The following is a 25,274-nucleotide window of genomic DNA, read 5'->3' as shown; positions in this document are numbered from 1 at the left end:
CCATTCTCCTGCCTCAGCCTCCCGAGTAGCTGGGACTACAGGCGCCCGCCACCTCGCCCGGCTAGTTTTTTGTATTTTTTAGTAGAAACGGGGTTTCACCGTGTTAGCCAGGATGGTCTCGATCTCCTGACCTTGTGATCCGCTCGTCTCGGCCTCCCAAAGTGCTGGGATTACAGGCTTGAGCCACTGCACCCGGCCTATTTTAATAATATTAAATCTTAAAAAATCTCAATATTTATGTATAGGACCTTTAGGATGGGGGCAATATACACATTTATTGATCAATTTAATATACATGTTCTGCTCAGATGAGCTTTCTCACCCACTGGGGTTTTGTGGAAACTTTTCTGATGTTAAAATATTATGTCAGGAAGTACTTTGGTAATTAGGCAGTGATATGGTCTGGCTGTGTGTCCCCACCCAAATCTCATCTTGAATTGTAATCCGAATTGTAATCTCCACATGTTGGTGGAGACCTCGTGGGGGGTAATTAGATCATGGGGGTGGTTCCCCCATGCTGCTGTTCTCACGATAGTGAGTTCTCACGAGAGCTGATGGTTTTATAAGGGGATTTTCCCCCTTTGCTTGGCACTTCTCCTTCCTGCTGCCATGTGAAGAAGGATGCATTTGCTGTTTCTTCTGCCATGATTGTAAGTTTCCTGAGGCCTCCCCAACCCTGCAGAACTGTGAGTCTTATCTTTCGTTTATAATTACCCAGTCTTGGGCAGTAGCAGCATGAGAATGGACTAATACAGGCAGATAGAAATCTTTAATTTTATGAAGGATTATGCTAGCCTTGCTGGCTTTTGGAAATTGAAAAGTAAGTTAAGTGTTGTTATGAAACCATCCTTCCTCCAATCTTCCTTACTTTCTTCTGAATCAAATACATGACTCCACCTACCTCTCCTTCCAGGAATGGCAGGTGTTGGAGTCAGGCATTTGCCATTTTAACTGCCAGCTCTGGAAAAGGAGGAATTGGTTTGTTTAGTCTGGAACAGAGCAGAATGTTCATGTTCAGTTGAACATGATAGCTGTTTTCAATTTTGAAAAAGCTGGAAGAGAGTTTAGACTTGTTTTCTTTTCTTTTTTTTCTTTTGAGACAGAGTCTCACTCTGTTGCCCAGGCTGGAGTGCACTGGCACGACCTTGGCTCACTGCAAGCTCTGCTTCCTAGGTCCAAGCGATTCTTCTGCCTCAGCCTCCCAAGTAGCTGGGATTACAGGCGCCTGCCACCATGCCCAGCTAATTTTTGTATTTTTAGTAGAGATGGGGTTTCACCATATTGGCTGGGCTGGTCTCGAACTCCTGACCTCAAGGGATCCACCTTCCTCAGCCTCCCGAAGTGCTAGGATTACAGGTGTGAGCCATTGCACCTGGCCTAGACTTGTTTTCTGTAAACCCACAGGGAAGAACTAGTTCTGGTGGGTAGAAGTTGGAATTAATAAGACTTTTGAATGACTAGAGCTGTTCAGATACAGAAGCAATTACCTCACAAGCTAGTGCACTCCTTATCACTATCTGTGTTTAAGCAGGTTCTGACCAAACCCATCTTGGCAGTGTTCTTGAGGAGACACCTGTATTGAGTAGAAGGTTGATCTCTAAGTTTCCTTTCATGATTGATGTTCTGCATGTCTAGCTAGCATCTGTGGAGAACCAAACAGTGAATCACCCATTATTCATGAACAATGACTGTTGGGCTGGGGGAGATTTGGAGAAGGGGGTCTTCCTTGGATCTTTTAAAAGGCACCCTCCTTGTGGTCCTCTACTGTGCCCACTTATAAAACTGCCCCTAGTGCCTTGGTCTCCTAAAAATAGTTTAAGAAAACAAATGTAATTTGGGTGGCTGGCTCAAATGTCAGAGATTGAACAAATCTATTGCCCTGCAGTCCCTGAGCTTTGAGTTGTCCCTGACACCCTGTAGTGGCTGCATTCTGTCAGCTGGTCTTCCAGGGGTGCCTTCCTTTTCTGAACTCTGTTTTTTCTTCATCAATGATGCATTTTTTTTCTTTCTTGTTTTTTTTTTTTTTTTTTTTTTTTTTTTTTCTGGAGACAGAGTCTCACTCCCATCACCCAGGCTGGAGTTCAGTGGTGCAATCACAGTTCACTGCAGCCTCAACTTCCTGGGCTCAGATGACCCTCCTACCTCAGCCTCCCGAGTAGCTGGGACTACAGGCGTGCACCGCCATGACCGGTTACTTTTTTGTGATTTTAGTAGACATGGGGTTTCACCATGTTGGCCAGGCTGGTCTCAAACTCCTGGGCTCAAGTGATTCCCCTACCTCAGCCTCCTGAAGTGCTGGGATTACAAGCATGAGCCACCGCTTCTGGCCTCAACGACGCATTTCCACATTCCTTCTTTAAATTGTCTTAAAAATTTTACTGACCCTTGAAAGTGTATGAGTATGCTTTCTGTACAGTCATAGATTGGCAGTAGTTCCCAAATGACTGGATTACAAAAATTATGAAAACACAGATAAGAAGAAAATATAAACTCAAAAGTGATCACTAAAATGTTGGTGTATTGCATACACTTGACTTATGCTGCAGGATGGGTTTACATCCTACCCCACCTTCTTTACAGAGCCCCTGCATCATGCAATGGAGGAGTGGGGAGAAGTGTGAGCAGTAGGCGAGCTCAGAAGCCTGAAGGGTCTGGTTGTTTCATAGTGCATAGTTGTGTACCTCTGCTCTTTCCATCCCCCCACCAACCCCCGCCAGCAGAATCTGAACTGTCTCTTGTTCCCTATCCTGCACTCCAAATGGGCATGGCTGAAAATGGGTGGTGACCTAACCCAAAGGCCACAAAAAGGACAAGGCAGGTGCCTGAGGAGAAGGCAAAGTGGTTAAAAGGTCCTCACAGCTGCAAGGCCAGGAGACAAAGAAGAGGAGGAAGTTCTGGAAGGTGCTTCTGCCTGAGTGGGTACAGCCCTCAGGGATTAGGACAGTGGCAGGTAGTGTCTGCCGGGGTGGCAGGGCTGGTGGACCAGGCTAGCAGTGCAAATCTTAAATCTCCCACAGTGTGATCTTCCTATGGGCTGGGATACAATGACAGAATCTGAAGAAATGACTGAAAGTCTCAGAGATGCTGTGCGAGTTTGACTACCACTGAGGCCATTTTGTGGCTCAGTTACTAAGTGAATCGCCCTTCTATCCTCTCCTCCCCTTCCCTACTTGGACATTCCCTTCCATGAGAAGGGACTGGGTCAAGGATGATATTAAGAGCGTGTAACAACTGCCTTGTCAGGGGCCCGGAACAGGATGGAAACACACCTAATATCTGGGCAGGATAGATGACTTTGTACTTGCTGGTCTTGTGTGTGTTCCTGGGGAATGATTAGAGCAGTGAGAATGGAGAAATCCCTGTTGATCTGAGGGCATAGAAAGATTTTAACATTGTAACCACCACCAACTGTTCTGAGCAGAGTGCTGGAGTTACATGCATTTTTTATTTACAAAACTTTAGTCACACTGTGTATATTCACGAGTCACTTGCCAGGGATAGTTCTGAGAAATGTGTCAGTAGGTGATTTTTGTCATTATGAGAACATCATAGAGTGTACCTACACAAACCTAGATGGTATAGCCCACTGCAAACCCAGACTATATGGTATAGCCTATTACTCCTAGGCTGCCATCCTGTACAGCATTTTACTGTACTGAATACTGTAGGCAATTGTACCACAGTAAGTATTTGTGTATCTAAACATAGAAAAGGTAGAGCAAAAATATGGTATAGACTATAAAATGTGGTACACTGGTGTAGGGCTCATAGCATAAATAGAGCTTGCAGGACGGGATGTTGCTCTGGGTGAGTCAGTGAGTGAGCGGTGATTGAATGTGAAGGCCTAGGACATTACTGTGCACTACTGTAGACTTTATAAACACTGCACACTTAGCTTACACTACATTTATAAACAAATGTTTTCTTTCTTCTACAATAAATTAATCTTAGCTTACTCCAACATTTTTACTGCATTAACTCTTAAAATTTGTTTCAACTTTTTGGCTCTATTGTAATAACACTTAAAACACAAACACATTGTACAGTTGAACAAAAATATTTTCTTTCTTTATATCCTTATCCTTTAAGCTTTTTTCTATTTTTAAAATGGTTTATTTATTTTCATTTTCTAAATATTTTCGTTAAAAACTAAGACACAAACACACACACACATTAGCCTAGGCCTACACAAGGTCAGAATCTTCAATAACTCATTTTCCACCTTCACATCTTGTCCCACTGGAAGCTCTTCAGGGACAGTAACATGCATGAAACTGTCATCTCCTATGAGAACAATGCCCTCTTCTGGAATACCTCCTGAGTGACCTTCCTGAGGCTGTTTTACAGTTAGCTTAAAAAAAACAAACAAAAAAGTAAAAGGAGTACAAATAATGATAAAACTGTAGTATAGTAAATACATAAACCAGTGGCATAGATCACTATCAAGTATTGCATACGGTACATAACTGTATCTGGTTGTTTTTTTTTTTTTTTTTTGAGACGGAGTCTCACTCTGTCGCCCAGGCTGGAGTGCGGTGGCGCGATCTCTGCTCACTGCAAACTCCACCTCCTGGTTCATACCATCTCCTGCCTCAGACTCCTGAGTACCTGGGACTACAGGCACCCGCCACCACACCAGGCTAATTTTTCGTATTTTTAGTAGAGACGGGTTTTCACTATGTTAGCCTGGTTGGTCTTGATCTCCTGACCTTGTGATCCGCCCGCCTGGGCCTCCCAAAGTGCTGGGGATTACAGGTGTGAGCCACTGCACCTGGCCTTTTTTTTTTTTTGTAAGACAGAGTCGCTCTGTCACCCACGCTGGAGTGCAGTGGCACCATCTGGGCTGACTGCAAACTCCGCCTCCCGGGTTCAAGAGATTCTCCTGGCTTAGCCTCCAGAGTAGCTGGGATTATAGGTGCCCGCCAACATGCCCAGCTAATTTTTGTATTTTTAGAAGAGATGGGGTTTGGCTGTGTTGGCCACGCTGGTCTGAACTCCTGACCTCAGGTGATCCGCTTGGCTAGGCCTCCCAAAGTGCTGGATTACAGGTGTGAGCCACCGTGCCTGGCCCTGTGTGTGCTTTTTTTAAACAACTGGCAATGCAGTAGGTTTGTTTATATCAGCATCACCACAAACACCTGGATAATGTGTTGTGCCATGACATTATGATGGCTACGATATCAATAGGTGATAGAAAATGTTCAGTTCCATCATAATCTTATGGAACCACCACCATATTTGTAGTACATTATTGTCCGAAATGTCACTATGAGGTACATGACTGTATAGTCTTGGTTTTTGCTCTTTTTCACTTAATTTTTTTTTTTTTTGAGTCAGTCTTGCTCTGTCACCCAGGCTGGAATGCAGTGGTGTGATCTTGGCTTACTGCAGCCTCCACCTCCTGGGTCAAGCGATTCTCCTGCCTTAGCCTCCTGAGTAGCTGGGATGACAGGCGTGCGTTACCACACCTGGCTGGTTTTTGTATTTTTAGTAGAGACAGGGTTATGCCATGTTGGGCAGGCTGGTTTCAAACTCTTGGCCTCAAGTGATCCACCTGCCTCAGCCTTCCAAAGGGCTGGGATTACAGGCATGAGCCATTGCTGCTGGCCACTTAATATCAGATTATAAACATTTACCTATATCATAAGATAAAATTTGAAAATGTTACCTATAAAATGTGACATGAAATCCCATGGACTGGACTCAGCATTACTAATATAATTATTTTCTCATTACTGGGCATTTCAATAGCTTACTTTTTGTGATTATAAATTCTGTTGCTATTCTGAATAATACCAAAACATTTTTACATGTATATCTTTTCGTGCATTTGTGATTATTTCCTTTAGACACACTCCTAGAAGGGAACTTGGAAGTCAATGGATTTGACTCTTTGTGAAACTGCCCTCCAGAAAAGTTGGACCAATACACCCTTCCAGGCAGTGCTTGAGAGCACACACTTCACCCCATTATCAGTGATAGTGTGCTTTATAATTAAAAAAAAAATTAATGCTGATGTGAAAGGAGAATAGTGTATTATTTTCAATGGTCACTTTTTCTTTTTTTAAAATTGGAGACAGAGTCTTGTTCTGTTGCCCAGGCTAGAGTGCAGTGGCGCAATCTCAGCTCACTGCAGCCTCTGCCTCCCGGTTTCAAACTATTTTCCCACCTCAGCCTCCTGAGTATCTGAGACTACAGGTGTGCTCCACCACCCCCGAAATGGCCATTTTTTTCTTTTATTCCTGAGAAAGAAGTATTTTTATGTTTATGTCAATTTTATGAATTATCTATTGGCATCCTTTCTATATTATTATTTCAAAGTATTTGTCTCTACCCAATTGATTTGAAAGTGCTTTACATAAAGACACTAACACTTCATCTGTTATAATGCTACAGTTACCTTTCCCTGTTTGCCAATTAAGTTCTCAGTTTGGTTTTGTTGGTTTTAAAAAAATATCTTTTAGCATTTATATAGTCAAAATCTATGGATACTGCATTTTTAAATTGATTTCATTGCTTTTATGATTAGAAATAACTTTATGAAACCTTGTGCTTATTTTATATTGAATTGTACTTGATATAAATTTGTAAACTTTCTGTTTGTATTCTGCAATCAATTTTTTTCAAAATAGTCAATTATTAGTTAATTCTCCCTTTCCTTGCTTAATTGTAATGGCAACCTTATATATACTCAATCATTATTGACACTTTAGAGGACGCTCTTCCTATAGCCTGTTCGCTGGAACTGTGGCTTGGGGAGCAGGGACCCCAGATATATCCTCTCTGCAGTGGTGTGCATGAATTTGGGGGTACAAAGACCATTCCAAGCACACTCCATAAGCCTCGTGGTCAGTCCCCCATCAAAGTTCTTAGCTTCCAGAATTGTTGGTGGCACATCTGAAGGAATTAAAATACTCAGAATAACCCTAAAGTTAGTGAAGACTGCCACACAATTACTTCTACAGAACATCAATACCTCCGAGTCTCTATAAAATCACCCGCTGGTACTGCATTGCTCATGTGATCTTTTCAGGACCGTTTCAATGCCTGAGTAACAGTCTTAATGATGGCCAGCACTTAACATAGAGCTCACTGTATCTCACTGTATGCCCAGCACTGTGTAAACACTTCCTAGAAATCAACTTGTTTAATTCTCACTGTATGAGGTAGAGGTAGGTACTACAATTATTCCCATTTTATGGATGAGGAAACCGAGGTACAGAGTAGATACAAAGTGACTTATCCAAACTTGCACAGGTGGCAAGTGGTAAAACCCAGGTAAGGCTGCAGCCTGTCAGGCCTTGGATCCCACCCTCTGACCCCTGGGCACTGTGGTCTGGAAGCACTCTTTCACTCAGAGGCAAAGCCCTCATATATTCCAGTGAACTTGTGACCTTTTTTTGGTGCTGGATGGACATTCCACATTTTCACATTCCATTCTCACTGACTCACGGCAGCTTGTACCCTTCTCTCCACCCTGTTGCACAAGCTGTGTGGTGTGGTGTTTTGCCTGACATATCGTGTGCTAGAGTTTATACTCACTGCAGCAAAAATAAGCTTTAAATATTAACCCAAAATTGGAAGCACACCTGTGAAGAATTGGCTGGCTGTACAACAGGGAGGGAATTAAGGCTAGTGGTAATAGCACAAATATCCTAAAGTGAGGTTGAATGAGTTCTTTTAAAACATTAAGATAAATGTCAAATGGCCAAGGGACAAATAGTTTTCATACTGAAACAGAAAAAGTAAAAATTTTAAAATTTATTTTCTAAGATTAGCATAAACTGGTAGAGACACACACACACGTACCTACAGAACAATTCGGTTTGTGAACACAAAATTGTAAGTTTTAAATTAAATTCTACGGGATCAATTTCAGTTGGGTATTGACATAAAATAATGCATCATGGCCAAATACAGTTTATTCTAGAATATAAAGATACTTTGGTTGGAGGATATCTATAAATAAAATATGTCGTACCAATAGAACAAAGGAAAAATAAGTGATGATATGAGCAAACACCAGAAAGGCATTTGATTAAATTTGACCCCTATAAGATAAACAGACAAAAAGTGCTTACCTATTTCAAACCAATTGCAGACATTATACCTAATAGTGAAACAATAGAGAAGGGAAGAAATAAGACAAATCCTAACAAATGCAGTAAGATATGAAGCAGAAAGAAATGAAATGTAATAATCATAAAGGAAGAGCAAAACAATAATTATTTATTTATTTATTTATTTATTTATATTATTATTATACTTTAAATTCTAGGGTACATGTGCATAACGTGCAGGTTTGTTACATATGTATACTTGTGCCATGTTGCTGTGCTGCACCCATCAACTCGTCAGCACCCATCAACTCATCATTTACATCAGATATAACTCCCAATGCAATCCCTCCCCCCTCCCCCCTCCCCATGATAGGCCCCGGTGTGTGATGTTTCCCTTCCCGAGTCCAAGTGATCTCATTGTTCAGTTCCCACCTATGAGTGAGAACATGCGGTGTTTGGTTTTCTGTTCTTGCGATAGTTTGCTGAGAATGATGGTTTCCAGCTGCATCCATGTCCTACAAAGGACACAAACTCATCCTTTTTGATGGCTGCATAGTATTCCATGGTGTGTATGTGCCACATTTTCTTAATCCAGTCTGTCACTGATGGACATTTGGGTTGATTCCAAGTCTTTGCTCTTGTGAATAGTGCCGCAATAAACATACATGTGCATGTGTCTTTATAGCAGCATGATTTATAATCCTTTGGGTATATACCCAATAATGGGATGGCTGGGTCATATGGTACTTCTAGTTCTAGATCCTTGAGGAATCACCATACTGTTTTCCATAATGGTTGAACTAGTTTACAATCCCACCAACAGCGTGAAAGTGTTCCTATTTCTCCACATCCTCTCCAGCACCTGTTGTTTCCTGACTTTTTAATGATTGCCATTCTAACTGGTGTGAGATGGTATCTCATTGTGGTTTTGATTTGCATTTCCTGATGGCCAGTGATGATGAGTCTGTTGGCATTTTTTATGTGTTCTTTGCCCACTTTTGTTTGTTTTTTTTTCTTGTAAATTTGTTTGAGTTCTTTGTAGGTTCTGGATATTAGCCCTTTGTCAGATGAGAAATTGCAAAAATTTTGTCCCATTCTGTAGGTTTCCTGTTCCTCTGATGGTAATTTCTTTGCTGATGGCAGAAGCTCTTTAGTTTAATTAGATCCCATTTGTCAAATTTTGGCTTTTGTTGCTGTTGCTTTTGGTGTTTTAGACATGAAGTCCTTGCCCATGCCTATGTCCTGAATGGTACTACCTAGGTTTTCCTCTAGGGTTTTTTATGATATTAGGTCTAACATTTAAGTCTCTAATCCATCTTGAATTAATTTTTGTATAAGGAGTAAGGAAAGGATCCAGTTTCAGCTTTCTCCTTATGGCTAGCCAATTTTCCCAGCACCATTTATTAAATAGGGAATCCTTTCCCCATTTCTTGTTTTTGTCAGGTTTGTCAAAGATCAGATGGCTGTAGATGTGTGGTATTATTTCTGAGGACTCTGTTCTGTTCCATTGGTCTATATCTCTGTTTTGAATAATAATTTGTTAATAGCTAACTTTTACAGATGAATTCTCTTCCAGGCACTGTCCTAACGGTTTCATTGGAATTAGGCCATTTATTTGTTCCAACAACTTTATGAAGTAGGTAGTATTTAACCCCTCCACTCCATTTAAAGATGAGAAAATTGAAGCACAGAAAGGTTCAACAGCTTTCCCAGAGCTGCACAGCTATTGAATGACAGGATTTGAAAGCAGTCCATATGGCCCGAAGCCAGGGTTCCCAACCACTATATGGCACTGACCATCAGGGTTTGAATAATTTAATTATCTGTCAGACAGCACATGAGAATTATCCAGAGAACAAGTAGAATTTATAAGATTCAATTAAGTTAGTCAGGTTTAAAAATAAATATAAAATTAGATAATCCTATATTAAATAATATAAGGGGGAAAATAATTCATTACATGAAAATATAAAATACCCAGGAATAAGCCTCACCAAAATATTATAATTTAAATGAGAAAAACTATATTGTGGTCCTGGTGTTCTATCTTCTGAGTCTAAGATGCCTTCTGGATAAAAACTTTATTGTGGGATATAACAGAAAAGTTGAATTTGTGGAAATGCATACCATAGTCCTAGACAGGAGGACTAAAGAGTATATACAATTTTAATTATTACCAGATTAATATATGTTTAATCTCATTTCAGTCAAAGTTCCAACAATTGTTTGGGAGGAGGTATCACGAAAACTTTAACTTTCATTTGTAAAGATAAATAGATAATTATGTTTTAAAGGAAACAAAAGAATATATATAAGTATTTGCTTATTAGTACACTGAATCTCTCTGGAAGGATGCATAAGACATTGCTTACATTATTTTGCTTCCAGGGAAGGGAACTGGACCACTGAAGGTAGGAGTAGGGGTGGATTACTCATTGGACATTTTTAATACCTTAAAAGTGTGTGAATATATTACCATTCTACAAGTAAAAACAAACAAAACATCAAACAAAAAGTAGGTAAGAATACCCAATAATATTGGAAAAAAACCAATATTGAGGGAGATTTCCTCTATTGAACAGTACAACATATAAAACTGTAATAATTAAAATAGTGAGATTCTGCTTCAAAACTAGACAGATTACTAGAGCAGCATAGAGCCCAGAAACTTGCCTGAGACTAGCATGGAAGTAAACAAATAGGCTGGCTTACGAGCAAGGGAAGAGTTTTATCCAGAAAGCATCATAGACTCAAAAGATAGAACACCAGGACCCAGAGGTCAGGAAAAGCAGAAGCACTGCAAAGCCTATGAGTGTCCCTGAAGGATTAATTTCCTTCCGATGTGGTTTATCTGCTTAGGCAATTCTGTCCCTTACAACTTCCAAATGAAAAAAGGGTGTGTATTAGTCTGTTCTCATTCTACTAATAAAGACATATCTGAGACTGGGTAATTTATAAAGGAAATAAGTTTAATGGACTCATCCACATGACTGGGGAGGCCTCACAATCATGGTGAAAAGCAAAGGAGAAGCAGAGGCACATCTTACATGGTGGCAGGCAAGAGAGCTTGTGCAGCCCATTTATAAGACCATCAGATCTTGTGAGACTTATTCACTACCACAAAAATAGTATGGGGGAAACCACCCCCATAATTCAGTTATCTCCACCTGGCCCTGCTCTTGATACATGGGGATTATTACAATTCAAAGTGAGATTTGGGTGGGGACACAACCAAACCATACCAGGATGGTCTGCCACGAATTCATTACAGAGGAAGTGAAGGCTTGGAGCGTGGGATGTTCTCTTGACCTGGGGAGACCAGTCATCCATGTGATCTTAGGTGAGTCATTTATAATAATCACCAGCACTTACGAAGTGATTCTGTGGGCCTGGCGTGGTGCCAGGTACTTTGTATGCATTACTTCATTAAATCTTTATAACAGTCCTCTGAGGATGGTTGTAACCATCTTTATGACGATCCTATAACCCACACAATTTCAAACAATCGTTTGTAGTAAAACCATCTCAACTTACAAGGTAAGGAAGGCAAGGGATAAAGATGTCACCAGCCAGAGCACACAATAAGTGGCAGCACTGGGATCTGAGTGTCCAGTCACAGGGTTTACTCCACTGTACCACTGCTAATCCCTTTATGTTTCAGTCTTCACATAAAAATAGTGAAGGAGCTGGGTTATATATTCACTAAGATTCCTTCTAATTCTAAAGGGATTGCTATTCTAAAATGAAACACTTCCAGGATCCATCCTTAAATTGGTTCCTGCTGTGACTACCTGAAACCAGCAAACCTATCTCAACTCCACTATATATTCAGCGGTCCCTGCTGGGCCAGCCCAGTTGTGGCCAGAATTTTAGAACACCATTTTAAAAATAATATTAAGTGATCAGAAGGATAAAAGTGCCAATTTGGGTGAATTGTAGGTGCACCTCTTACAGTTTTTAAAAATAGCAGACGGTGTGCTGATTTACTGTGGTGAATTAAAGATCAAAGGAGTGGTCTCAAGGGTAAAGCTCATGGGCCCACAATCAAAGAGCCAGATGCCAAAGCTGAAAGAATGTTTTTTTTTTTTTTTTTAAATCAACTGTTGTTTTTGTGTGACCATGTTTACAGGGTTGGAGATTTCTGAACTCTCTTGGAGAAATGTCTACTTGTTGCTGCATAGAACAAATGGGCTGAGTAGGTAAACAAAAACAACCCACCTTCAGAAACTTCTGTGATAAAAGCCAAGCCGTGGCCTTGGCAATCTCTAGTTCCCATCACATCAGTTCCTCAGGTTATATTCCAGTGTAATCTCACCCTTTTAACCTCCTTCTCCTCCTCCTGGGATGCTGGGGCCATTCTCTGCTCCAAGGGCAGACTGCCATGGAGACTGAATCCTCTCTGGAAGAGATGGGGCTGTCACACTGAGCTGAGGCCTCTTAGCAGAGCTCATCCCAAAGGGAAGCCCAGCCCAGTGGAGCCACAGTGGTGGCTGTTGTCCCTGCCAGCCCACCTTGGGCAAATCACAGAGGGAGTCGGGCACTCTGCTGAGGACGCTAGCCACCATCATCTTTTCCTTCTCATGCTGGGTGTCAGAAAGGGGTTGATGTCAGAATCCAGAGAGTATATCTTGGTATGAAGAGGAGTGTGGGAGGGCTTGGGGGTCAGAAGCCTGAGTTAACACGACAGCCTTGTCCTTTGTCCTGTGTGTCCTTGGGCAAGTTGTATAACCTCAGATGGACTAAAAATGGCATCTGTCTCAAAAGCTGTGGCATGGATTAAGTGAGATAATAGGAAGAAAGAGTTTAGCACAGTGCCTGGTACATGGGAGCTGCTTAACAACCCAGAGTGTTAGCTCTTCTTCTAGTTAGGAGTTCTGGCTAGTATTCTTGGCCAGATCTCCTGTTTCTCTTTGGAGGCGATTCCCCAACCCTGGCATGGAGGGTGAATTGTCATGGATACATCTTGGTGGCTGAGAAGCTGGGAATAGGCCAGGGCTAAGAGATGCTGAAGAACATAGCTCTTTGCTAGTTAAAGGAGTATAACACTTTCTATGCTGTATTCATTTATGTATTGCTTGAATTTTTTGAAAAAGGTAGTATTAATTTCATATTTTATGTATTTTAAATAAATATATAAAATATATAAAATATAAAATACTACCTTTTTCAAAAAATTCAAGCAATACATAAATGAATACAATATATATATATTATATATATATATTTTATATATATATATATTGCTTGCTATGTCATCCAGGCTGTACTTGAACTCCTGGGCTCAAGGCATCTTCCTGCCTCAGCCTCCTGAGTAGTTGGGACTACAGGCACATGCCACTGTGCCTTGCTAAAAAAATATTTTAAACTTTGTTAGAACCAATTAGCATCTAGTACTGTAACATCTCTACCCCCAAATGATCATTATAAGGGATTTAAACAATACTATGTTAACTTGAGACAAACAACATCACCTATGCAGTGTTCTGGCTGGGAGTGCGTAATCTAAATTGAATCACAAGGAAGCCTCAGATGAACTCAAAATGAGCCAATTAGTATTTAACAAAAGAGAGACACTGTAATTGTTTTAAAATGTCGATGTCATAAAAGACAAAAAAAGCCTGCAGAAACTTTCCAGATTAAAGGAGACTAAGGAGACATGATAACTAAATATAGACTGAATTCTGTACCAGAGGGAGAATGCTATAAACAACATTGCAGGTATACCCTCTTTTATTGCACCCCACTTTATCGCATTTTGCAGATACTGTACAGACTGAATTTTTGTGGCAAACTTGCATTGAACAAGTCTATTGGCACAACTTCTCCAGCAGCACATGCTCACTTTGTGCCTCTGTGTCATGTTTTGGTAATTCCCGCAATATTTCAAGTGTTTTCATTATTATCATATCTGTTGTGGTGACCTGTCATCAGTCATCTTTGATGTTACTATTGCAATTGTTTTGGGTCCCATGGATCACACCCACAGAAGATGGTGAACTAAAGTGGATAAATGTGTTCTCTGACTGCTCCACTGACCAACCAGTCCCCCATCTCTCTCCCTCTCTTCAGGCCTCCTTATACCTTGAGACACAACAATATTGAAATTAGGCCAATTAATAACCCTACAATGGCCTTTGAGTATTCAAGTGAAAGGAAGAGTCACAGGCCTCTCACTTTAAATCAAAAGCTAGAAATGATTAAGTTCAGTGAGAAAGGCATGTTGAAAGCTAAAACAGGCCAGAAACGAGGCCTCTTGTGTCAGTTAGTCAAGTTGTGAATGCAAAGAAATGTTCTTGAAGGAAATTAAAAGTGCTACTTCAGTGAACACATGAATGATAAGAAAGAGAAACAGCTTTATTGCAGATATGGAGAAAGTTTTAGTGGCCTGGATAAAAGACCAATCTAGTCACCATATTTCCTTAAGCCAAAGCCTAATCCAGAGGAAACCCCTAACTTTCTTCAAGTCTATGAAGTCTGAGAGAGATGAGGGAGAGACAAAATAAAAGTTTGAAGCTAGCAAAGGTTGTTTCATGAGGTTTAAGGAGAGAAGCCATCTGTATAACATAAAAATGTGAGGTGAAGCAGCAAGTGCTGTTGGAGAAGCTGCAGCAAGTTATCCAGCAGCTCTAGCTAAGGTCATTGATGAAGGTGGCCACACTAAACAACAGATTTTCAATGTAGATAAAACAGCCTTCTATTGGGAGAAGATGCCATCTAGGACTTTCAGAACTGGAGAAGGGATGTCACTGCCAACTTAAATGCTTCAAAGGACTCCTGTTAGGGGCTAATGCAGCTGGTGACTTGGAGTTGAAGCCAGTGCTCATTTACCATTCCAAAACCTGAAGGCTCTTAACAATTATGTTAAATCTACTCTGCCTCTGCTCTATAAGTGGAATAACAAAGCCTGGATGATAGCAAATCTATTTACAACATGGTTTACTGATATTTTAAGCCTAGTATTGAGACCTACTGGTCAGAAATAAAAATTCCTTTCAAAAAAATACTGACAATACATTGTCAATGAGCAGTAATATTTTGAAATGAATCATTTTTTCTTTTTCTTTTTTTTTTTTTTTTTTTTTTTGAGACGGAGTCTCGCTCTGTCACCCAGGCTGGAGTGCGGTGGCCAGATCTCTGCTCACTGCAAGCTCCACCTCCCGGGTTTATGCCATTCTCCTGCCTCAGCCTCCCGAGTAGCTGGGACTACAGGCGCTCGCCACCTCGCCCGGCTAGTTTTTTGTACTTTTTAGTAGAGACGGGGTTTCACCGTGTTAGCCAGGATGGTCTCGATCTCCTGACCTCGTGATCCGCCCGTCTCGGCCTCCCAAAGTGCTGGGATTACAGGCTTGAGCCACCGCGCCCGGCCTCATTTTTTCTAAGCAAGAACTCTGATAGAGATGTACAAGGAGATTAATGTTGTTTTCATGCCTGTAACACAGCATCCATTCTGCAGCCCATGGATCAAGGAGTAATTTTGACTTTCAAGTCTTGCTATTTATGATACAAATTTTGCAAGGCTATAGCCTTCATAGATAGTGATTCCTCTGATGGATCTGGGCAAAGTAAATTGAAAACCTTTGCTCTATTAGTTTCTGCCAGAGGAAAAAAAAAAAAAAAAACACTAAGAAAAACTCTGGAAAGAATTCACTCTTCAAGATACCATTAAAAACATTCATGATTCATTGAAGGAGGTAAAAATATCAACACTAACGGGGGTTTGGAAGAAGGTAATTTCAACTCTCCGAACAGGAGTTTAGAAGAAGTCTTAGAGGCGTTCAGAACTTCAATAGAGGAAGTAACTGCAGATGTAGTGAAAATAGCAAGAGAACTAGAGTTAGAAGTGAAGCCTGAAGATGTGATTAAATTGCTGCAATCTCATGATAAACCTTGAATGGATGAAGAGCTGCTTCTTATGGATGAGTAAAGAAAGTGATTTCTTGAGATCGTATCTACTCCTGGTGAAGATGCTGTGAATATTGTTGAAATAACAACAAAGGATGTAGAATATTACATAAATTTAGTTGATAAAGCAGTGGTAGGTTTGGAGAGAATTGACTCCAGTTTTGAAAGAATATCTACTGTGGGTAAAATGCTATCAAACCGTATCACATGTTACAGATCACATCTTTCATGAAAGAAGGGGTCAATTGACGCAGCAAACTTTATTTTTGTCTTATTTGAAGAACTTGCTACAGTTACCCCAACCTTCAGTGGCCACCACTGAGATCAGTCAGTAGCCATCAACATCGAAGCAAGACCCTCTACCAGCAAAAAGATGGCTGAAGGCTCAGATGACCATTAGCTTTTCCTTAGCAATAAAGTATTTTTAAAATAAGGTATGCACATTTTTAGACAGAATGCTATTGCATACTTAATAGACTACAGTACAGTGTAAACCTAACTTTTACATGCATTGACAAACCAAAAGTTTGTATAACTTGCTTTTTGCAATATTCACTTTATTGCAGTGGTCTGGAAACAAACCCACCGTATCCCCAAGGTATATCTATATTAGGTCAATAGACAAAATTAGAATGCAGATGCTAGATTAACAAAAAGCACACACACATGTAGAAGGAGAGAGAGACACACACAGAAAGAGAGAGAGGGAGGGAAGGAGCGAGGGAGACAGAGACAGAAAGAGCAAATGATAAAGCAAATGGGGCAAAATGTTAACATTAGATGAATCTGAGTAAAAGGCACACAAGTGTTTTTTTATATGATTCTTAATTTTACAACATTTCTATAAATTTGACATTATTTTTGAAAAATTTAGGCCAGGCGCAGTGACTCACACCTGTAATCCCAGCACTTTGGGAGGCCGAGACAGGCAGATCACCTGAGGTCAGGAGTTTGAGACCAGCCTGGCCAACATGGCGAAACCCCATCTCTACTAAAAATACAAAAATTAGCCAGGCATGGTGGCGTGTGCCTGTAATCCCAGCTACTCAAGAGGCTGGGGCAGGAGAATCACTTAAACCCCGGAAGTGGAGGTTACAGTGAGCCTAGATCGCACCGCTGTACTCCAGCCTGGGGGATAGAAAAAAAAGAAAAATTTAAAATAATTGAATACTATTGAATATTACATGCACATATCTTAAGTTCTGAGAGCACGTTTAGAAATGGAAATACTTTCCATGTATACTGGAATGATTTCCCTTCTCTTCCTCCCTCAATATAGCTGATAAAATAAGAAAAGCCTCATTAATGAGCAAGTGCCATTCTTAGGTTTCACAAAGAGAAAACAAAGAGCCCTTATTAAGCACACAAACCTACATATTGATTGAAGGTAAATATTAGGGTAAAACCATCATGACTTTAAAAGATAAATCAGAAAATCTACATGTAGATAATTCATGATATAAGGGAATTCTCAAACACAATTCAGCAGATTCTGCAAATGACCAACAGAGATTTACAAGTGCATTAATCATGTGACTCCTGGTTAGTAGTCTTAGCCCCACCCATATGCCACCTTTACCAGCTAGTCTTTATTTATTAGGACTGTCAATCTGAAAATCAACCTGTGCATCCATACCCTCACCTTCTCACCTTGTCCCACATTTGGTGATGAGTAAGATGTTTGTCTCATACTTGTTTCATAATAAAAAAAACAGCTACAAGTTTACTGTATTTTCTTTTAGACTCCATACCCTTTTTGGTTAAAATATCCTTGAATCAAAATAGTGGTATCAAAGGGAAAATCCATGAATATCAGGTACTCAGTACAGTTACTTAGTTGTGGAACTGTGGAGTTAGTGAGTAGAGATGACAGGAAGAGCTCAGTGTAGTGGCTCAACTGCCTGCTGCAGCGGAGGCTGAGCTAAGGGAGAGCCTCTTGAAGCTGATCCAATGAGTTATGGGAAGCATCAGGGTTGATTCAGATGTGGTTGCCCAAGTGAGTCTCTATTCTCTCCAGATACCACTCCAGGGTCCTCCCTCTTGGGATGCATACTCTGGCAAGAGGCTCCCTCCCCCAGGACAGTTGGGTGGTCCTGTGGTGAAGAATATTGATGGCTGTGAAGGGTAATTGTTTGGATAAGCTCGGCCAGGAGCTTCCTTCTGTAGAGTCCTTAAGAGGAGCCATGAAGGGTGGAAGGAAAGGGATGCTCAGGTTATTGGGGGCACAGCCTGTCCTAGGGGGAAACAGATGGAGGCCACAGCACACTCCAGAATGGATTGGACTGTTATACACTTTCTCAGGAGGTGGTTGGTTGGAAGAAGGCAGCATCACAAAGAAGAGGGCAGAGAAAGGTGGGGGTCAAACACACTTGCCCAGATTTATTCAGGAGGGATCAAGAAAACTGAAAGAGGCCGGGTGCAGTGGCTCACTCCTGTAATCCCAGCACTTTGGGAGGCCGAGGAGGGCGGATGACCTGAGGTCAGGAGTTCAAGACCAGCCTGGTCAAAAGGTGAAACCCTGTCTCTATAAAAATAAGAAAATTAGGCCGGGTGCGGTGGCTCAAGCCTGTAATCCCAGCACTTTGGGAGGCCGAGACGGGCGGATCATGAGGTCAGGAGATCGAGACCATCCTGGCTAACACGGTGAAACCCCATCTCTACTAAAAAATACAAAAAACTCGCCAGGCGAGGTGACGGGCGCCTGTAGTCCCAGCTACTCGGGAGGCTGAGGCAGGAGAATGGCGTAAACCCAGGAGGCGGAGCTTGCAGTGAGCTGAGATCCGGCCACTGCACTCCAGCCTGGGCAACAGAGCAAGACTCTGTCTCAAAAAAAAAAAAAAAAAAAAAAAAAAAAACGAAAATTAGTCGGTCATGATGGTGGGTGCCTGTAATCCCAGCTACTCAGGAGGCTCAGGCAGTAGCATTGCTTGAACCCAGGAGACGGAGGTTGCAGTGAGCCGAGATCGTGCCATTGCACTACAGCCTGGGCGACAGAGTGAGACTCCATCTCAAAAAACAAAACAAAACAAAACAAACACTGAAACAAACATGCTTGCTTAGACTTGTTCAGGAGTGGTCAAGAACAGGAAAAGAAGATTCTTCTCCCATCTCTCTTTCCCTCTGCTCCTCTTTCTTGACCAAGAGAAGGAGAAGGCTGCGCATTTTCTCAAAGGCAACATATAATCTGCTTCTAAACCAGGGCTGGTTTGCCAGCTAGTCTTTATTTATCTGGACTGTCCATCTGAAAATCAATCACAGAATTCCCCCTCAATGTTCCTGGATTTATTCCAGGCTCCCATTCAAGATCTCTGAGCCTGAACTGAGCAACTGAGCCCAAATCATTCCCTTTCCTTTCCTATCTGCTATGCTTGCCTTTCAGAACTCCTTTGGGAGGACTCCTTTGCCCAACACACCAATCAAAATTTGATTATTCTTCCTTTGGAGGCATCTGGTTGTCACGCCAGATTTTTCACTTTTGCTTTTTCAGCAAAGCACAGATCTTCTGGTCTAGCATTCCCATTTTAGATGAGCAGTTGGATTTAAAACCTGCACATCTGTGTGTGGGAACTTTAAAAATCCACAACACAGTGGAATAAGACCTTGACTGTGAAAATAAATGATTCATTAATTCGATTTTTCATAGATGTCTTTTTTTTAATTAAACCTTATCACTGGCCAAGGAAAAGACATTCTGCAGTAGAAAGTACATGGGCTTTGAAGTGAAACAGGGTTAGCCTGGAATCCTAGCTTTGCTGTTTTACTTTGTGGTAACATTGGGTAGGTCATAACCTTTTAAAATTTCCTCATCGATAAAAGGGGGTCATACTCTGAAGCTGATATGAGGATTATATGAGCTAGTCTGTGTGCAGTCCTTAGGACAGAACCTGGGTCTGCTAAATGCTCCACAAACATTCCTTCTTGTCAGTTATGTATCCATGTAAAGCCCTGCACAGAGTCTGCACCAAACAGATGCTCCCCATCTGCCCCCACCTCTTATTTGTCAGTTTTTCTTCTAGCTTAAAGGAGAATGGATTTTACCAAAAACTGAGTCACAGTGTTGCGTTCTTTCTGGGATCTGACCTCTTCTCACTCCCTGCAATAGGTTGAATGGTGGCCCTAAAGATACGTTCTCATCTCTATTGCTGGAACTTGTGGCTATTCCCTTATATGGCAAGAGAGTGACTATGACCTTTTATCTGAAGGGATGTGAGTAAGTCAAGGACTTTGAGAGGAGGAGTTTATCCTGGATTATCTGGGTGGTCCCTAAATGCAATCACGTGCATCCCTTAAAGGAGAGGCAGAAGAACTTTGAGACAGGTACACAGAGGAGTGATGCACACAGACGAGGCCAACTGAGGATGGTGGCAGAGACCAGAGTGATGAGGCCACAGCAGCCACGGCTGGAAGGACCAGGGAAGATTCTTTCCTAAAGGCTCTAGAAGTAGGCCCTCCGCTGACATTTTTTTTTTTTTTTTTGAGATGGCGCCTCACTCTGTCGCCCAGGCTGGACTGCAGTGGCATGATCTTGACTCACTGCAACCTCCGCCTCCTAGGTTCAAGCAATTCTTGGCCCTCAGCCTCCCAAGTAGTTGGGACTACAGGTGGGTGACACCACATCTGGCTAATATTTTATTTTTACTAGAGATGCGGTTTCACCATTTTGGCCAGATGGGTCTCAAACTCTTGATTTCAGGTGATCTGCCCTCCTCGGCCTCCCAAAGTGCTGGGATTACAGGCCTGAGCCACTGTGCCCGGCCCACTGCTGACATCTTCATTTCAGACTTTTGGCCACCAGAACTGAGAGAGGATATATTTCTGTTGTTTTAAGCTACCCAGCTTGTGATAATTGGTTACAGCAGCCCAGAGACACTCACATACTGTAGTAATCTGGGCTGGAAGACAAAGTCCTTCCTCTGCTTTTCCGCAACTCGACCAGAGAAACAATCTGTGCAAGAGGGTGGTCCACAGCCCACACAGGTGCGTGCAAACACACCGCTCAGCATCTTCAGGCACATTTCCTCAAAGACCCTGGCAGGGCCAGGCCCTCCTCACCCCCAACAACACAGAGGAGTGGGTGAGGCCCTGAGGCTACCCGCCCCCCCGCCCCCTCGCCTTTTTTTTTTTTTTCATTTTCTATCTGAGGCTTGGGATTCTTTCAGGCGCAGCAAAACTTTTCTTTCCAAAAGTCATGACAAAGCTTACAATGCAAGTATCTTTAGTTACATAATACATAGACTTTAGCAGGAACCTCTGTGTTCTGTAGTAAATGGCTTTACTACAGGTCGCTTCCTGTGTGTGTGGGCTTTGAGAGGGAACACAGCCAGAAAGAACACGTGGGACCAGAAGAGATGTTGCTATGGTGAAAGCTAAAAGCACAAAAGAGAGTTGAGAGTTCTGAAGACCCAGGCTTCCTCCCTCACAGTTTTACAAAGCCAGCCAGAGACACAGCCCTCATGCCCCTGGCCAGTCAAATAATCTGATCTTTAGGCCTCCCAGCAGCTCTGTGAATATGTAATATAGTATTATCCACATTTACAGTCAAGGAGGCAGAAGCCAGTGGAGATCAACTAGTCTGTGCAAGTTCATGTAACTAGGAAGAGGGCAGAGACAGGACATGAGCAAATGGCCATCTGTCACCAAGACCCTGGCATGCCTTGTTGCCTCTAGCTAAAGAGAAATATTGAGAAATGCATGTGGAGGGATTCAGTTTGCCAAACCCACCTCGTTGGAGCCCTGAAGGTCCTTCTGCATCATATTCTTCCACCATTCTCTGGGCAACCATGAGCCAGAGTCAGTGCTAGCCCAGGGATTGGCCATGCACAGGAAGCTTCCTTTTGCCCTGTTGTATGGATGGAGAACACCTGGGCCTCAGTCCCCTCTGTTGCTATTTAGTGGGGTGTTGTTATTATTATTAGGAAGGACCCAGCTTTGAACCTCTCTTTGCTTTAGTTCCCGCATCTGAAATGTGGAAGAGGGGTAGGTTGGATGACTGGTTCTCAATCTTTGTGCATGAGAACTTCCCAGGGAGTGTTGGTTGGGCCATATCTCACTGCAGTTAAACTGGAATCTCCCTGGGTGGGATTCAAGCATCAGCATTTTCAGAATTTCTTCAGATGATTCTTTTTTCTTTTTTTTGAGACAGAGTCTTGCTCTATTGCCAGGCTGGAGTGCAGTGGCCCGATCTCGGCTCACTGCAACCTCCACCTCCCAGGTTCAAGTGATTCTCCTGCCTCAGCCTCCCGAGTAGCTGGGACTACAGGCGTGTGCCACCATGCCCAGCTAATTTTTGTATTTTTAGTAGTGACGGGGTTTCACCATGTTGGCCAGGGTGGTCTCAATCTCTTGACCATGTGATCTGCCTACCCTGGCCTCCCAAAGTGCTGGGATTACAGGGGTGAGCCCTCGTGCCCGGCCCAGATGATTCTTAAGTACAGCCAATATGAGAACCAGTGGGTTGCCTGATTGCTAAGGTTCTTCCAGATGCAATGTCTTCTGTCCCTATCTGTATGTAAAGCCAGTGCTGCTAGGGTTCAATTATCCAGATAGTAACAACTCATGAAAAACCCTCAACTAAAGCCCCATGCTCAACTTTTCCCGAGAAAGTCACTTCCCTTTGGTTTGTCCAACAATATAATATTTAAAATCTGTATAATGGTCTCAACCTCTCATGGTCTTTCATGCTTTTAAGAAAGAGGAAGGATTAATGGGGTAATAAAACTATTCAGGAATCGCTTAATTATTATTCTAGGGCTTGCTATAAAGAGTATCCTAGGGTTCTGAAAAAAATAATTAATGTAATTTAATCACCCAGTACTAAGCCCTCATTTAGGACTGCTACATTCAAGCTGAAGGTAGAGAGATGAGTAGTCTTTTGCACTTCAGAAACTCCCAGTCCAAGGTGATAATAACAGCAGCAATAATAATAACAGCCGCAGCCAAAATGGGAAAATACTTATTGAATATCAGGCATTGCTGACAGGTGCATTTTATATGTTATTTTAGATCCTCACAGCAACCTGCTAGGTAAGCATCATTTCCTTCATTATATTGCTGGGGAAACTAAGGCCCAGAGAGGTTAGGTAACTTGCCAAGTTCACACAGCTAAGAAGTAGCTGATCTGCCATTCTGGTCTATGTCTATAAGATTTAAAATCCCATGCTCTTTCCACCATATGATAAAACCTCTAGAAAGAGAGAAAGGATTGAGAAATAGAGATAAACATGGCAGGGAGAGGGTTAACTTCCATGGGAGAGAATCGCGCCCAGGTGGAGGCATTGCTGTGAATTGCTCACATGAAAGGTGTTATAAGAAAATCAGTCTTGTAATTCTATATCTTAACTATGTTTGGGGCTCAATCCTGTTAGAAGGTATAACACTGGAACATGTAAATTTATTATGAAGAGCTAGTTCTTCTTCAGTCAGTTCCAGCTCCCTCCAATTATTCTTCAAAAATAAACCCATTGTGTGTTTCGTGGCTCAGCAACGTCATTTTTTAGCCAGTGTGAGCTCTTTGGTTCTTAGCAGATTTTCACTTTTACTGACTGCCATCAGTGATATAAAATGTACCAGGAGGAGAGGATGGTGGTGGGCACAGCTGTGACAACCCCTTTCTCTATGGTGTTAAGATCCAAACGCGGTATGAGCCAGCACTTTCTGAAGGCACACACACACACACACACACACACACACACACACACACACACGAACACTATTCCAAATGAGCTAAGACCTGGAGAACACACTATATACATACATACATTAGCTAACTCAGGAATCTAAATAAAAATTTATTTTTGGAGAAACCCACTGGGCTAAAATAATTCACCCACAAAGCCAAATGTAGCTTGAGGGGTATTAAACATGCTATCGCCTAGAGCAGGAAAAGGGAAAAAAGAATGAAGCAATACATTTTCTTAATGAGGCTTTTTCAAACCACCATTTCGTGTTGTAGCCCAAACAGATAAAATCACCAAAGGAACTTAGGATCTTGAAGAATATTCAGAGACTGTAGAAAGTGGTTTAAATATTAGATATTTAAGAAAAGATTCTAAAAAATATTTATTATGTTTATAAAATGGAAATTTCACGTTCATACTAAAAAAAATTTACAATTACACATAAGTATTATGTGAAGATGTGTATAAACACACTGCATATGCAAAATGTATACACCTAGACCATATGGCCAAATACATGGTATTATAAGGATGAGTTGATTTCACAGCAACATTTTGATGTGGAAAATTACCTCCACTCCAGAAATTATAAGTAAGGAAGATATACCCTGTCGCTGCAAATAATAGCATAGGGATATGTCATTACACAACCTTGGATGAGATAACATATCAACCCGACATAAATACAAGCAACATCTATTCCTGAAAGAATAAAAAAATGCTTATGAAGATATAGCAATGAGATACTGGGCTAATAGAATGATTAAAAAAAAGTGATGTGTTCTTACACTGCTTACTCTAATTTTTAAAAAAGATTCGGAAGGAACAGAATAAAGACAACACTATTGAAATAGTATGCTTGAAATTCAATTTTTAAAATTTGAAGGTAGGAATACTTCAACAAGATCATAAGCTTATACAACAAATCATAAGCTTATTTTTCTGTTTCAGATGCTTATCAAAGAAGCGAACATTTTGAACAGGTTTGTTTTCTAGGTGAAATCCTCTTTCCACATCCTACATAGCAAATCCTCATGCACACGCACGCACGCACACACACACGCACACTTCTCTTTCTCTCCTTACAACTGCAAATCCATACCATGGGACTAAGGATGCTAACACCAAAGAATGTGTTAAAGCAACATTTTACCTCTTTGCTGATCAAACACAGAAGGGGTGCTGAAATCCATGGTAGCCTGTCTCATCATTTACCATCAGAATGGCAAAAAGCATCCAGGTCTCTAGAGAGGAGAAAACACCATCTCAAACATTCCAGTCAACATGACAGTCAGAGGCAGCATCGTTTGCCAAGACCTCTGTTTCAGAATTAAATGTGCACCAGAGCTGCAGGTTGTTGTCCAGGCAAGTGATGAAAATCAGTAAATGCTATTCCTGTAAATACCTGCTAGAAAAGAGTTACTCTATGGCCTCATTCATCAGCTGTACTTGGGCATCATACACCCTCCACCCCCAAATAAATAAACACAATTACTCAAACTCTAAAAAGATAGTAATTGTATGGGCCACCTGCCTTGGATCTGGGCTGGGGAAACACAGCAGATCACGGAGCTTCAGCAGCTGGAATGTCGCTTTACACCAACAGAAATCTGAATGGGTGAGTGAGGATTCACAG

General features: G+C 41.6%; 1 protein-coding gene across 1 annotated transcript in view; it reads right to left on the bottom strand.

The window, feature by feature from the left end:
* Window positions 1-24,882, bottom strand: part of ANKRD55 (ankyrin repeat domain 55) — a 137,907-nt gene extending 113,025 nt beyond the window's left edge. Inside the window, exon 1 of the mRNA XM_050794657.1 lies at window positions 24,792-24,882. Coding sequence (XP_050650614.1) covers window positions 24,792-24,849 — 58 coding nt within the window. The 5' untranslated portion in view covers window positions 24,850-24,882. The remainder of the gene's footprint in view (window positions 1-24,791) is intronic.
* Between the last annotated feature and the right edge of the window lie 392 nt (window positions 24,883-25,274).

The sequence above is a fragment of the Macaca thibetana genome, chromosome 6 (assembly GCF_024542745.1).
Source record: "Macaca thibetana thibetana isolate TM-01 chromosome 6, ASM2454274v1, whole genome shotgun sequence".
In the NCBI taxonomy this organism is placed as follows: domain Eukaryota; kingdom Metazoa; phylum Chordata; class Mammalia; order Primates; family Cercopithecidae; genus Macaca; species Macaca thibetana.
Note: the sequence above shows the minus strand (reverse complement) of the source record. Positions and strands in the feature narration are given on the sequence as shown.